Source organism: Rhincodon typus, chromosome 6 (assembly GCF_021869965.1).
Source record: "Rhincodon typus isolate 14 chromosome 6, sRhiTyp1.1, whole genome shotgun sequence".
In the NCBI taxonomy this organism is placed as follows: domain Eukaryota; kingdom Metazoa; phylum Chordata; class Chondrichthyes; order Orectolobiformes; family Rhincodontidae; genus Rhincodon; species Rhincodon typus.
In genome coordinates this window covers 67,352,517-67,368,768 of record NC_063337.1, presented here as the reverse complement: position 1 = coordinate 67,368,768, position 16,252 = coordinate 67,352,517, and the positions used below count along the sequence as shown (strand labels likewise).

The 16,252-nt window shown below is 39.4% G+C and overlaps 1 protein-coding gene across 1 annotated transcript in view; it reads left to right on the top strand.

Annotated features, from left to right (window-relative positions):
• The window catches only part of gpc6a (glypican 6a), an 892,798-nt gene that overhangs the window by 679,106 nt on the left and 197,440 nt on the right, over positions 1 to 16,252 (top strand). The window contains exon 4 of the mRNA XM_048598401.1: positions 15,678 to 15,843. Within this exon, the coding sequence (XP_048454358.1) occupies positions 15,678 to 15,843 (166 nt within the window). The remainder of the gene's footprint in view (positions 1 to 15,677; positions 15,844 to 16,252) is intronic.

Sequence of the window (16,252 nt, the reverse complement as noted above, 5' to 3'; positions counted from 1 at the left end):
ACCCAAGGGTTCTGAGGGCTTACTTCTCTTACCTCTACCTAAGCCAGAGGCAGTGTGCTCACTAAGAAGGTACTCATATTATAGTGTCACCTCTTGGAATCACAGGCCTCATAAAAGGGCAAGGGCACTGCTGCCAGTGGACATCAGGTGATTGTGGCCCTGAATGCTTCTGCCAGCAGATCCTTCAACGTAGCAAGTATCTTGCAATTCTCTGTACATCATTACATTAGAGGTATACGGTAATGTAGGGAGAAGGGTATTCAAAGCCCTGGTCATTAATCAGGAAAAAGTAGATGAGAACACCAGCACAGCAAACATCATACCTCATCTGAAGATTTTCAGCCAGAATGCTTCTCACTTTTGCCAAGTGCTGGCTGGCTTTGAGTAGCACAGGCTAACTTGACATTGTGCAGGCTAGCCTTAAATAGTCCAGGGCAGCTTTAACATGGTGGCTTTAAATAATGCAGGAAATTTCTGGAATACTGCAAATAGTTCTGGGTCCCTTATCTAAAAAAAAATACCAGTACTGGAGGCTGTCCAGAGAAGGTTAACTAGGTGGAAACCAGATATGGAGGGATTTTCTTATAGACAGCCTGTACTCATCGAGTTTGGAAGAATGAAAAGAGACCTTATTGAAACAAAGAAGATTCTTGCAGACTTGACAGGGTTGATGAGAGGCTGTTTCCCTTTGTGGGAGAGTGTAGGACCAGACGGTATAATCTCCAAATGAAATGTTGTCCATTTAAGAGAGAATTGAGGAGGAAATTTTCTGAAGATTGCAAGGGGCTGTTCATGTTGGGTTGTTAAGGATATTCAAGGCTGAGATAGATGGATTTTTAATCAGTACGGGAATCAAGGGTTATGAGGAAAAGGCAGGGAAGTGGACTTGAGGATTATCAGATGAACCATGATCACATTGAATGATGGAGCAGAATCAAAGACTTGAGTGACTTACTTCTGCTCCAAAGTCTTATGGTCTTTGGCTAGTTTTACACAGTGCATGTTAGCTTTAAGAGGTGTGGATTGGTTTTAAATGGAGCAAACTAGCATTAAGTAGTCTGGACTAGTCTTATGAGGTGTCATCCTAGTTCCCCTATTGGTACATTCAGTACAATCATGATAATGGGTAGGCAGCATGACTGTTGGTTCAATCAGCCCATTCAGAGACAATATGACACAACTTCATGGCAGGTAGGACTTGAACCAGATCAATTCTGGCCCAGAGTAAGGAGATTATCTATAACAACTTGTGGATTGCTGCCTGCATCACATTTAATTGTTGTCTAATAATTTTGCTTCACTGCATGATATCCAACTTTGTCTCTTTAAATACAACTATAATGTGTTCCTTACTGAAACTAAATAAGAAAATAGAAGCAGCAAGCATGAAGACAGAGTAGTCAATTGTGACTGAATACAAGAAGGACTGTTTTAAGTGAAACCACATATTCCAACTTAGCTTGTGGACTCTCATGGTAAATCATTATATCATATTGCAGTCATGGTCATAACAACAAGTTTAACTTAATTTATTGTGAGACAGTAGAACTCATCACAATTTTTGCAAGGGCATTTTGGTCAAAAATTATAGTCAATGACATACTTGAGTGTTCTGGGGCAGACCATCTCCGGGAGCAGTTGGTTCTGAAAATTCTGTTGCAGTGGAACTTCGCACACCTGAATACATGTGTGTGCTTTTCTGTCAATTCTGCTGCAACTGAGCACTGGTAATTGTGATAGCTGATGTGATTGGTGACACAATTGTGTAACTAAATTGATTTAGTCATTATGTCTCTTGCCATTTTGTTTTGTAGGAAAGGGTAAAATGTATGGCGACATTGCAACTTGAACAGCAATAAATCAGTTGACATTTAAGCAGAAGTCCAAGGGATATGTATGTTACTGATGTGAATGTACATGGTGTGACTTACATACTTTATTGTTAGAACATTGCAAAGGGAATGGAGTTCAAAACTGAGGAAGGTTTTCTTACTGCAACTGCACAGAGCTTTAGTGAGACCATAATTGGCATAGTGTGCCATTTTAGTGGTCTCCTTATTTAAAAAAGGATATAATTGTGTGAGGAGCAGTTCGAAAAATGTTCACCTGACTCATTACTTGGACATGGGAGTTAACTTATGAGGAGAGGTTGAAACTTTTGCAGTTTAGAAGGATATGAGGTGGTCTTATTGAAGCATATAAAATCCTGAGGCAACTTGATAGAGAGGATAACAGCAAGATGTTTCCTCCTTTGTTGGAGACAAGAACTAGCTGATATAATTTCAGAATAAGAGGTCTCCCTTCTCTGAGAAGGTTGTTAGTCTTCCCCAGAAAGCAACGGAGGCTAGGTCACTGAATTTATTCAAGGCTGAGTTTGAGAGCTTTTTAATATAGGAGACCGTCAAGGGTTATAGGAGACAGTCAAGAAAGTGGAGTTGAGAATATAACCAGATTGGGCATGATGCTAATGAACGACAGAACAGGCCCAAAAGGCCAAAGGGCCTATCCCTGGCCCTGAGTTTTGTTCCAATGAAAACAAGAAGGAAAAGGGTCTCTGACTTCACCAAGATTGACAAAATAAAAAGGAAAATTAAGTAAACTAAAATGTGTGGCTAGATAACAGGTGAAACAATTAATAAAGCAAACTTGGAAAGCAAATCATCTGATATTGCACATTTTTGAGCAGAAATAAATCTTTTTGTCAAAGCCCTTCAAAAAATCAATCTTTACTCCTTTCCTTCTTGATTTCACTATTCCATTCCAGGATTAGGAGGCCACTGAAGGAAACTCTAATTAAGTGGAAAATTGGCCTTTTCGTTCCAGCCCATGGCTACTATTTCTCTCTATCTACAAATGTTCAGCACTTCGGAGAATTCCTGCCTCATTCACAAAGAGGTACCAAGTTGGCAGAAGCTTCAGTTACACCTCGTAGAAGAATCTGTAGCGAGGTAAAATAGGTGAGCTCACTGACAATGAATCCTGTCATACAGAACCCTTTTGCAGCAACTTCAATTCAGCCATTGTCATTAGAGGCAGTTCCAAGAAGGTTCCCTGGGATGATTCCAGATATGGAGGGATTGTCTTATGAGCAAAGATTAAACATTTTGGGACTCTGCTCATTGGAATTTAGAAGGATGAGAGGTGATGTTACTGAGACATATAGGATTCTTAAAGGGCTTGACAAGGTAAATGCTGAGAGGACATTGCCCCTCATGGGAGAATCTATGACTAGAGGGCATAGTCTCAGAATTAAGGGGTGCCAATTTAAGACTGAGATGAGGAGGAATTTCTTCTTTCAGAGGGTTGTGAGTCTTTGGAACTCCTTGCCATGGAGAGCTGGGAGGAGCAGAATCCTTGTATGTATTTGAGACTGAGATAGATAGGTTCTTGATCAGTAGGGAAATTAAGGTTATAAGGACAAGGCACGAAGGTGTATGTTAGGAATGTTGGATCAGCCATGAAATGGTAGTATTTCTGTTTCTTTTTTCATATCCGGAAGTGTTATCACACACAACTGAATGGCTTTCCTTTTGTGTTGCAGCTTTCTGCAGTATTTTTCCTTTTAAGTAATGTTCTGTTCTTTGTTCTCCCTTCCCAAACGAACAACTTTGCATTTTCCCATATTATACTCCATTTGCCAGCTTAATACCCATTTGCTTAATGTATCAATATCCCTCATTAAACTGTGTGTATCACAAGCCTTTCCATCTTTTTTTTGAGTCATCTGCAAATTTGGCTATAGTACATTAACTTCCTTCCTCCAAGTCATTAGTTATATATTATAAGCAGTTGCTGTCCCAGCACTTATCCCAGTGGAACCCCACTGGTGATAGGTCGCCAACCTGTAAAACAACCCCTTATGCCCACTCACTGTTTTCTGCCCATTAGACAATTCTCTATCCCAAGCCAATACACTACCTCCACACTATGGGCTCTCATCCTATGACTTAACCTTTTCATCGAATCATAGAATCCCTGCAGTGTGGAAGTAGACTATTCTGCCTATAGAGTCTACCTGACCCTCCAAAGAGAATCCCACCCAGACCCACCCCATGCCCAATCCCTGTTACCCTACATTTCGTATGGCTAATCTACCTAGCCTGCAACACCCTTGGACACTATGGGAAATTTAGCTTAGCTAATCCACCTAACCTGCACATCTTTGGACTGTGGGAAGAAACCAGAGCACCTGGAGGAAACACATGCAGATACAGGGAGAATGTGCAAACTCCACACAGACAGGGTGGAATCAGACCCCAGTCCCAGGCACTATGAGGCAGCAGTGCTAACCACTGAGCCACTCTTTTTCTGAGGTACCTTGTTGATCGCCTTCTGGAAGTCCAAATATAATGCGTCTACTGGTGCCCCTCTATCCAGTCTGGTTGAAACCTCCTTGAAAAAATCAAGCAGGTTAGTCAAGTATGATCTCCCACTCATGAAGCCATGCTGACTCTGCTTGATTAAATTATGATTTTCCAAATGTTCTGCTATTGCTCCCTTAATAATAATGATTCCAATACATTTCCAACAACAGATGTTATGCTAATCGGTCTATGGTTAACTGCTTTTTGCATCCCTCCTTTTTTAAATAGGGGTGTCACATTAGCAGTTTTCAAATCCTCTGGTACTTCTCCAGAATCCAATGATTTCTGGAAAATTACAACCAATGCATCCACTATCTCTTTCAGGATCCTAGGATACAAGCTATCAGGGCCAGGGGACTTTATTTGCCTCTAACCCCCTTTAGATTGTTTGATGCTACTTTTTCAGTGATAGGGATGGTACTTACTTCCTCCCCTGTATTCTTTAGTATTAATGGAATGTTCAAAATATTTTCCATCATAAAGACTGATGCAAAATATCTGTTAAACTGCTCTGCCATTTCCATGTTCCCCAGAACCATCACTCTAGAATCATTTTCTGAAGGACCTATGTTCACTTTGACCTCTCTCTTCCTTTTGATACATTTAAATGAGCTCTTATTGTCAGTGTTTATGTTCTTCACTAGTTTGCCTCGTAGTTTATTTTCTCTCTTGTTATTATCTTTTAAGTCTACCTATGCTAGATTCTTAATTTATCTCAATGTTCAAGGCTTGCACTGACTCTTTATGTGCTTTTTCTTCCAACTTAATAATCTCCTTAACTTTCTTTGTTAGCCATGGTTAGTTTATCACTGTCATTAGAATCTTTCATGGATGTATTTTTGCTAACAATCATGAATTACCTCCTTAAATGTCTAACACTACTAGCTTACTGTCATCTTGCTTATCTATCTGTCTAATTCACTTTAGCTAACTATCCTTAGTTCAGTGTAATTCCCTTTATTAAAGTTAAACACAATTGTTTCCATCTAAGTTTTTCACTCTTGAACTGTGTCTCAAATGCTGCCATGTTTTGATCACTACTTCCTAAGGGATCTTTTGCTCAGAGGTCATTTATTAAACCTGCCTCATTACCAGGTCCAAGATAGCCGGCTCCCTGATTAGCTCCATGACATATTGTTCATAGAAACCATGCCTAATGCCCTCTGTGAATTCACTATCATAGCAACCATTCACAGTTTGATTGACCCAATCACCATGAAGATTAAAGTCACCCATAATTATTGCTCTATTCTTTTTAAATACTCTTATAATCTGATGAATTATAGCCTTTCCGACAGAATGGTTACTGTTAGGGCATCTGTACACTATTCCTACCAATGTCTTCTTTCCTTTGCTTTTTTTTATACCTCTGTCCAGATGGACTGTACATCATCTGAGCTTAGTTTGTCTGTCACAACTGTCCTTATTTCTTTCCTTACTAACGGTGCTACCCCACCATTTAGTCAATCCCTCCCGTCTCTCCAATTCAATCCTTCCTGTCTCCCTGAAAGATCAAATATCCCTGAATGTTAAGTTCCCAGTTTTGGCCACCTTGTTTCTGTAATGGCAATAATCATATGCATTGAACTCCATTTGCACCATCAATTTGTCTATCTTATTTTGAATGTTTTGTGCATTAAGGTAAAAACCTTTATGTTTGTACTGTATTATCAAATTTCCCTAAACTTTTATGGTTGCTTGGTTTATGATGACATTCCCCCATTCTGTCCCTTCCTTTTACTTTCTGATAACAATCAACCCCATCACTAACCTGCAATCCTACCTTTTCCTTTACCTTTGATTTTATAATTTTCCATGCAACTGAATCCGTACCCCCATGATTTAATTTAATGCCTTATCTGAAGCTATTATGTGATTTGCCAAAACTATGGTGCCAGCATGATTTCAGGTGGAGCCCATCCCATCAGATCAGCTCCTTTCTTCCCAAACACTGGTACCAATGTCCTATGAATTCGAACCCATTTCTCCCACACCAATCTTTGAGCCACACATTTACGTCTTCTATATTGTTGATTCTGTGCTATTTAGCTCATGGCTCAGGTAGTAATCCAAGATTATTACCTATTTGTTTCTGCTTTTTAAATTTAGCACCTGGCTGCTCAGCAGAACCTATTTCCTTTTTCTACCTAAGTGCAGAAAATATTGGCGGTTCGTGACCAGCAGTGTACCACATGCTCTACTGGTATAAAATCAAGAAAACTGGATGTCTGATATCTTCACTATGTTGGTACTTGTGTTCAAAATCATCTCACTGTTCAGCAGGAGTTTTAGAGTTACTGAAGATTTAATTTACTGCTTCAGTCCCTTCTTAGAATTGCTAGGTTTGAAATTCAAAATTTCACTTAACTAGGCTCTCTACCGTGTGTTCAGAATTAAAGTCCATTGACCTTTATTTGTTTTCTTTAATCTAACCTGAAGTTGCTGGAATAAAATTAGCTTCACTGTTGATCTCCTTGCAGTTGATCTTGATTAAACCAATAGTCAGATCTATAACAGGAGTTCAATATGACCTCTGTTTAATGTTTTCAGATGTCTGTCTTTCATCTGATTTAATAATGAGTGGCACCAAATTCTCTCTGATCTTTCATTGTAAATAGAGTTTCAGGTTTTTAAATCAAACTAAACTCTTTCATATTTAGTGATATTTTGTTCTTGTTTTCCAACTCATTGAAGTAAGTAACAGACAATGGAATTGGCAGGCATGATAACAACTTTTGAATAAAAGCAAAATACTGTGAAAGCTGGAAATCTGCAGCAAACGCAGAGAATGCTAAAGAAACTCAGCAGGTCTGATAGCATCATGAGGAAGCATCATACCAGACTCAAAATACTAACTCTGTTTCTGTCTTCACAAATGATAACATTACTCTTTATCTTCCCCCACTACCAGTGACGCCCAACTCCCCCCATTCATTTATATTTGCTCTCACTTTATGCCATTAACAGCCCTTCTAATGTCTCGACACTTTCAATATTTCCAATGCCTGATGTTTCATGCATCTCTCAATCCCCATTTGCCTTTATCAAAGGCATACATTTTTGATATTCTGAACACTGGTTTACAATTACTTTTAACTGAAATTGGGTCCTGACTCAAAGTTGGCTATCCCAGCCTCTGATATGCTCAAAAGCTGTTACTGTAATGTAATAAAATAAAAGCTTCACGTTTTTAGAGAGCAAATAACTGTGTACCTATCTTGCATCCCATAAGAATCCCCGGATTCCCAGATTGGAGGATCAATACCTGATGGAAACACTGAAGTTCTGTTAAGATTGATTTGGCAAGATGAAGCACATCAAGCAGACAAGAGAGGAACACATGGCCAGTCTATTAAACACCATGGACTCTCCAAGAAAGAAAGAACAAATTGCTTTGATGTGACAACATTCACAACTATAAATTTCCCAAAGCACTGTACAGCCAATGAAAACATGCCATCCATTGTTGCAGTAAAAGAAAGGGTCAACTGACATTACATAGCCAACTCCAACAAATAGGACTTTATTTAAGAGTTAGATATTGGGGAGAACTCCCTGATCTTCTTTGAAATAAGGCTTTGGGCTCTTTTACATTCGCCTGAGCAACTAGATGGATCTTTGATTTAATGTTTAAGCGACAACTGGTTCTATCTAGATGTGATGAACATTTGGACACCTGGTATAAATGGACACCCATAACTAATGCTTTTAGGCCTTTCAGGTCTGAGATATCTTTCCAACTATCACATGGTATAGCTATACTTTCTACCACATCAAATACCTGATATTCTGTTCTCACTGCTGAAATTAACAAAATGGTATGAAACAAAAAGCATCTCTGTGGCTCCATATTTGAAAACTTTATTTTTGAAAGAACTGTAATTGTAAACCTGTCACATTGCTTTTAGCCTCAAAATATCACTCCCCAAGGGTTGATATGAAATCAGATCCTTCTTCCCAGCTAGTTTTTTTAAGTGTGTGTGTGTGGTGATCTTAAACCTGATTATCATGCCTTTTAAACTGCCTTAAGTTAGCAGATGCCTCAGATAACCTTGTCTATGGACATTGAAGGCTTCTTATGCATTCAAAATTACTTATTAGAATTGAACCATGTCTATAAATAGTCTGTCACTGTCATAAAGCAGCATGAACAGAAGTCCATGAGAAAGTCGCTTGCCTTTTGTTTGCTAGGTTTCTCCCATTCCCTGGACTCTCTTTCTTAATTCTAGAGGCCTCACTTTCTCATAAATATTGTTTGCCCCCATTTCTCAATAGCTACTCCTAACATGTGAGTCTGGTTAGTAATAGTAGTAGACTGTTCAAACATGGGAAACCTCACTCTCAACCACATTCATATCTTCATACAATACCTGATGTTGTCTCACTTTAGAGCTGGTGTCATTAGATTGGATGCAGCAATAACAATCTCTGGTTTTGCTTTAACACAGGAGCACTGAGGCAGTGCAACTTTGAAAAGGCCCAACCAAATGATTGACTGACCCCTTTAATACGAAGTTCTTCAACTTCCACATCATTCAGTTATGCAATACACTATTCAGTGGCATTTAAAACTAAGATTTCAACTTTCAAAGCTTTGTCAAAATTTGTATTGCTGGTTGGGAAGTCCAATCATTTTTGTCTTTGTATACAGCCTCAGCTGCATTTTTGCAAGTCTATTATTTATAGATGCCTTATTATTTATATTGCAGGACTTTTTGGCTACTCTTTGTACTAGAGCAGCCTTATTTATAGCACTGTTTTATTTGCAGCAGGCGGAATTGGTTCCATCTCCAAACAGAAGCCATTCCTTAAATTTCCCCAGTAATGCTCATCTCTCATTGTAGTCACAGAAACATAGAATCTGCAACACAGAAAAAGAGCCTTCTGCCCATTGCATCAGCACCGGTGAAAAACAATCACCTTACTATTCTAATCCCATTTTACAGAACTTAGCCTTTACCCTTGAATGTCTTGGCATTGCAAGTGCACATCTAAATACTTCATAAATGTTATGAGGGTTTCTGCCCCTACCACCCTTGCAGGCAGTCAGTTCCAGATTCCCACCACCCTCTTGATGAAATTGTTTCTCCTTGCTTCTCTAGATCTCTTGCCCTTTGTTGACATCTTGCCCTAGGTCATTGATCCCTCCATTAAGAGGAAAGGTTTCTTCCATCTACCCTGTCATGATTCTCATAATTTGATACATTTTATTCATGTCCCCTCTCAATCTCTCCTGCTGTAGGGAAACAATCCCAATCTATCTAATCCCACTTCATAAGTGAAACTCTCCAGCCCAGGCAACATCCTAGTAAATGGTGGGGGAGTTGCATTGCTGATTAGGGATCACATCACTGCTGTGTTGAAGGAGGACACATCAGAGGGATCTTACAGTGAGGTATTATGGGTGGAGCTCAGGAATAGGTAGGGTGAAATCACAATGTTGGGAATTTTCTAAAGACCTCCCAACAACCTACAGGAGACAGAAGAGTAGATATGATGTCAGATACTGAAAAGGTATGAAAAAGCAGGGTAGTTGTGGTGGGTTACTTCAATTTTCCTCTCATTGACTGGGACATCCTTACAGCCAGGGCCTCAGGTGGAGAACAATTTGTTAGATGTCCAGAAAGGCTTTTTGAGACAGTTTGTTGACAATCCAATCAGTGATGAGGCCATACTAGACTTGGTACTAGGGAATGTGCCAGGACAGGTTATCAGTGCTTCAGTAGGAGCACATTTTGGGCTTGGTGAACATAATTTCATAAGATTTCGAGTAGCCATGGACAAGGACAAGAGTTGCCCTTGGGTGAGGGTGCTTAATTGGGAAAGGGCCAATTATATCCAAGTTAGACAGAAACTAGGGAATGTGGATTGGGAACAGTTATTTGAGGGCAAATCTGCATCTGGCATATGGGAGGCTTTTAAAGACCAGTTGATTAAAGTGCAGGACATGTATGTCTCTGCAAAACTGAAGGATAGGAATGGCAGGATTCAGGAACCATGGATGACAAGGGAAATTGTAAGCATAGTCAAAAGGCAAAAGGGAGTATACAATAGGTTTAGGCAGCCACAAATGAAGCCCTTGAGGAGTACGAAGAAATTAGGAAGTAACTTAAACGCAGAGTTAGGAAGGCTAAAAGGGGCCATGAAATGTCTTTAGCAACCAGGGCCAAGGAAAATCCCAAGGCTTCTTATGCATATATTAGAAGAAAGAGGGTAGCCAGGGAAAGAGTGGGTCCACTCAAGGACAAAGGAGAGAAGCTATCCACAGAGCCACAGGAAGTGGGAGAGATCCTTAATGAGTACTTTGTATCAGTATTCACCAAGGTGAAGGACAATGCTGATTGTTGAGGTCAGGGATAGGTGTGTGAATACTCTAGAGAATGTCAATATATTGAAGGAGGAGATTTTGGGATTTATCCCAGGTTACTGTGAGAGGCAAGGGAAGAAATAGCTGGGGCATATCTTCACATTCTCCTTGACCATAAGCAAGGTTCCAGAGGGCTGGAGATTAGCCAATGTTGTTCCCTTGTTTAAGAAGGGAAGCAAGGATAATCCAGGAAATTATAGGCCGGTGAGCTGACGTCTGTGGTAGGGAAGCTCTTGGAGAAGATACTGAGGGACAAGGTATATGCACATTTGGAATAGAATGGACTGGTTAGTGATTATATAGTATGCCTTCCTAAGCACTTTATCCACCTGTCCTGATACCTTAAGCGACTGGAGTATATGCACACCAGCATCCCTCTGATCCTTGGTGCTTCCAGTCTCTTACTATTCATCATGTATTCACTTGCATTGTATGTCCTGCACAAGTGCATCACCTCACATTTATCTGAATTGAATTCCATTTGTCACTGATCAGCTCTCTGACCAGCCGATTTAAGTCTACCTCCTCTTTACTCAACACCCACTATTTTTTTTTATCATCTGCAAACTTACTTACCAACCCTCGAACATTCAAGTCTAAAGTTGTACTTGAGTATTTTAATTAATATTATTGACCAGGTGAGTTGAACTTTAAGGTATCCTGGGCTTCTGTGGTGTTTAGGAACATGTGTATAGGAGCATGTAAAAATACGATTTGAAGCAGGAATAGGCCACTGAGCTCCTCAAGCCTGCTCCACCATTCAGTAAGATCATGGCTGACCGGACTGTAACCTCAACTCCACATTCCTGTTTACCCTGATAACTTTCAATACCTTGTTTATCAAAGATCCAAAGTTTCTGCTTCCATTGACCTTTGACGAAGAGAGTTCCAAAGGCTCATGACCCTTCTATGAGAAAGAAATTTCACTTCATTTGTCTTAAATAGCCACACCATTTGATTTTAAACAGTGACCCCAGCTTCAGAAAGGAAACATCCTCTCCATATTCACCATGTCAACACTCATCAGGGTCTTGTGTTTCAATCAAGTTGCCTTTCTCTTCTGAACTCCAGTGAATGCAAGCCTAGCCTGTCCAACCATTCCTCACAAGACAACGTGCGGCACAATGGTGAGTACCATTGCCTCACAGTGTCAGGGATCTAGGTTCAGTTCCAGCCTTGGATAACTGTTTGTGTAGAGTTTGAACGTTCTCCCCATGTCTGTGTGAGTTTCCTCTGGGTGCTCTGGTTCCCTCCCACAGTCCAAGAATGTGCAATTTAGGTTGATTGATCCATGCTAGAAACTACCATGCAATGTGCAGGTTAGGTTGGATAGCCAAGGTAAAAACACCATATGGGGTTATGAGGATGGGCGGATGTTCTTTGAAGGATCGATGCAGATGTGATGGTCCAAACGGCCTCTTTCTGCACTGTAGAGATACAATAAACTACAAATGTTACCAAAAATGACACACCCATTCCAGTCATTAGTCTGGTAAACCTTCACTACTGACTTTTCTCCCTATACATATAGCTTGTGTTCGGTATGAAAATTAAACAAAGGTTCTTGCTCTACTAAATTCTCATAGGTTCCAACTATTACCTTCATTTTGGCAGTGTTTGAAAAGTGATGCCAATGTTTTCCATGAAAAATTGCATCAATTCCATATTGACTTGTCATGAAGTAGCAGGTAGTGTGAGCAGTTTACATATATAATCTTCAAAATCTTTCTTTCTGGGGAAATACATTGCACTGATCATGTAAATCATAAACCCGTAAAAGGGATAGCATGTAAAATGTATCAAATGAAAATCTTTACAACAGAGGTCGACGTAAAATATACTATAAAGAGTGATGACAAAGATAAACAAGGAAGTGTTACATAAATCTGTAGGTAGCTGTAGAGTCAGGAGGAGGAGAAATGGCAAACCTCTTAAAGAACATTATCTAGCACCACTGAATCATCTTGGAACTTAGAATAGTTAGGCTGACCGTTAGAATAGTTGACCAGCATAAACTCAATGAATCAAAGAGCATTTTTCTGTGCTGTGGGTCTCTACGACTCTATAATAACTGCCCAGAGGTGGTAGTTATTTTTTCTTGTAGTGTTTCAGAACAGTGTTAAAGTTTCTGTCGACAAGAAGAGGGACCTTAATGAGACTGAGATTACCGAGGAATCCTGCTAATCACCTTAATTATGACAATGGTCTTCACGAAGCCATGGCACACATTTTGGATGCCATTGGGGTGGATAGAATAATCAGAAAAGAGCTAACTGAGTCCTCTGTGTTGGTGCTGGATAACTTTGGGAAGTTGCAATAAGAGGATTCAATAAGTATAAATTGCTTTTCTATGACTAGGATGTCAGAAGACAGGCAAACATTAAATTGTAGTCTCCATGATGCATTGTCAAACAAAATTTTATTTGTCTTATTCTGTATATGCCATCTGTGATAATTTTTGTCTCGTTATGTGGGAGTGAGAAAGAAGGAGAACCAGATGTAATAGCAGGGGAGGAGATGGCAGCAAGCTTCAAATTGGGGAAGTTCCTCTTTGCCTTTCTCTCATCTATTTATCCTGTTGCCTCACAGAATAATAAGGGTAGGCTCATGCAAGAAAATGAAAGTCTTCTGATTTGTAAACCATTACTTGATTGAAATTTATTGCCCAGCTTTGTTATCCACTCATGTAAGCAAACAAAAAGTAGACTTAAGATGTAAAATGAAGTCATTTCTGTACAATGGAAGAAGACTAGATTTTCATAGAGTTGTGTAGGCTCTGGGGAACCTTCAAAATTAGTGGTTGGGACTGAAATTGACCACTCCCACTTCTGACAGATTCTATTTTCTCCAAAACAGAGGCAGACCATGACTCCCAATATGTAGAGATCCCAAAGTCAGCACAGCCATTTGATTCATTGCTGAGTTCTACAGACTCCATTTTCACTGGGGCATGGTCCTTATTTCACAGGCTGAGAGTTACAAATCTTTGTAGGAGTCATAAAAGACCTTGAAGACTACATAACGTCTGTAAAAATGTCAAGTTATTTCAATGGATCCCTTTAAATATGAAAACAAAACTGCCAGTGTCTGTAAGATTTAAAAAAAAAAATCTCCTGGCAATTTCATTTATTGTTTGTTGGCATAACCACAAGTAATAGCATAAAAGCATTATTAATGTTTGGCTGCTTTTCACAACCTATCATTATCACAGTGGAGGTATTAAAATGTGTACTGTGTGGTTGATGAATAATTCCACAAACACTAGTACCCCAACACCAAGTCACCTTTATTCACACATGCATAGTATATAACACCAACCCAACTAGCCCAGAGCTGCCTCCTCCAATGAGCAGAGCCCCTAACACACCTGTTTATATCTGTCAGCCAGGATTCCCTGATTTGGGCTGTTAACCTGGTCCAATCACAGAACTCATATTCTATGAGATTCACCTGGCTGACCACATTGCAACCACAGCTGAAAGGTTTATTGAAGGATTAGCTGTTTTTGATTTGCAGATATGGGTACAATCTGTTTGTTTTTAGAAGTGATTAAGTACTTAAGAAGATTTAAATGTATTGAAAGGGCTTTCATGAAAAGGACTTATTGAAAATAGTGAATTTTGTAATATGTATTTGGAACATTATTTTGTTCCATCTCTACCTCAGATTGATATTCAGTGAATTACCACAGAATATGCAAGCAAAAAGGGCCATTGCTGGGAGTAGGATGAAGCTTGGGTTGGCATTAGGTTGATATATAGTTAGGATAAGGGCTCTAAGGATCTGTGAGGATGGGTAGGTAGTAATGAGTTCGCACTAAATTGGCATAGAAGCTAGAAATGTCAATAGGAAGTAGGGGACTAGGTTTGGTATGTGTTAGGTAGTGGCATAAATGGGTATTATGAGTGAGTGTAAAATCTAATGCTTAACAAGACACCTGGGATGAAGTTGCACGGAACTGAAGTGAGTTTGTCTCACGGCTTGGCAGCCTGTGTGGCTGACTCTGATCTACTTCTGGGATGTTGGACCTAGCACTGTCACCAAAAGTAAAAATGACATCTTTTGAGAATTTTCTTCTGTGGCAGGAAATTGAGCTGCGAAATTTCTTGACTTGAGCTGTCTGCCTGCCTAGGGAGCAGATATTTGGCCCAAAATGTACCAAATCTTTAGTTCAATCCACAGGATTAGATCAATCCTCAATTTTTTAACTTCAAAGGAATCCAAACAAAGTTGATGAAGCCTGTAGTCATAATTTGACCCTTTAATCCCTGGTGTCATGACATGATAGTCCCTTGTCATCGAAAGAAGCTTCAAGAAATGTTTCAGAAACATTGTTAGCTTTGCTTTATTACTAACCTTTATCACAGTCTTTTCTAAATCAACTGTTTCATCTTGGTGAATTCCTGTTATTCATAATAAGCATCAAGCTTGTTTCTAAGGTTAGAAAACTATTTCTTATTCCAGACAACTCTGGTGGACGACAAATGCAAAGAAAAAGGAAGCAGTGGTTTCTTTTGCAGCTCAATGCTTTCCGTGTCATTTGTCTACATTTTTTCACAACTTGTTCAAACAGTAAACAACTTCCAAAATTATTTCCAGCAGAGTTGAATCTGTGGTGAGATTTCTTATGGGTTAAGATTTAGATTCATATTGTGTACCTTGAGAAAAGAAGAAATCCATTGTCTTTTGCATGATTTAAGGCTCATTATTGTTTTGCTCCCTGTATGTATTGCCTGCCATTATGTGAAGCCAAGTTATTGTTCAGTCTTGCAATGTAAAAAGCCCTGCATAAAATGGAATTCATTGATGTGAACTAGTTAGCCTTGTTAGAATTTAGCAGGGGCTTGATGTCAGCTGATTCTTCAGCCACACCTCTTATAGTCTTTCCTCACAGAAAACATGAGTTGATAGCAAGGAAATTTAATTGTCTTTTTTCAACTCAAAAGGTCATTCCAACCCTTGGATGTATCCGCGCACTAATGAAGATGATGTATTGTCCCTACTGCCATGGTCTCCCCACTGTGAAAGCCTGCAACAACTACTGTCTGAATGTAATGAAGGGCTGCCTGGCCAATCAGGCTGATTTGGACACAGAGTGGAATCTTTTTATTGGTGAGAACAAATAATACATCATTTCGAATAATTCAGAAAAATGAACACATTATCTGGTGATTCTTTATAAAAGAAGTACTGTGTTTACTATTACTGTTAGTGATCTTTTCTTGATCTCCAAGAATGCCAATGTGATGTACCAACTGTACTGAACTGAAAGTAAAAATGATCAGCATGCAGAACTGACTGACACCCAATCTAAATGCATCACTTTTCCTTCTGTGCAATACATGCAAACTGTTGTTCTAGTCAAACTGAAATTTACTGATAAATAATTTGCCTGCATTACTTGCAATATTGTGGAGAACACAGGAAGTATTTATGTATTAATGTCGCAATGACAGGCATCCTCAAGACTTCCTTCAAACAATGTTTGCAGACGATTTCCATGTAAACAACCAGCATTTTA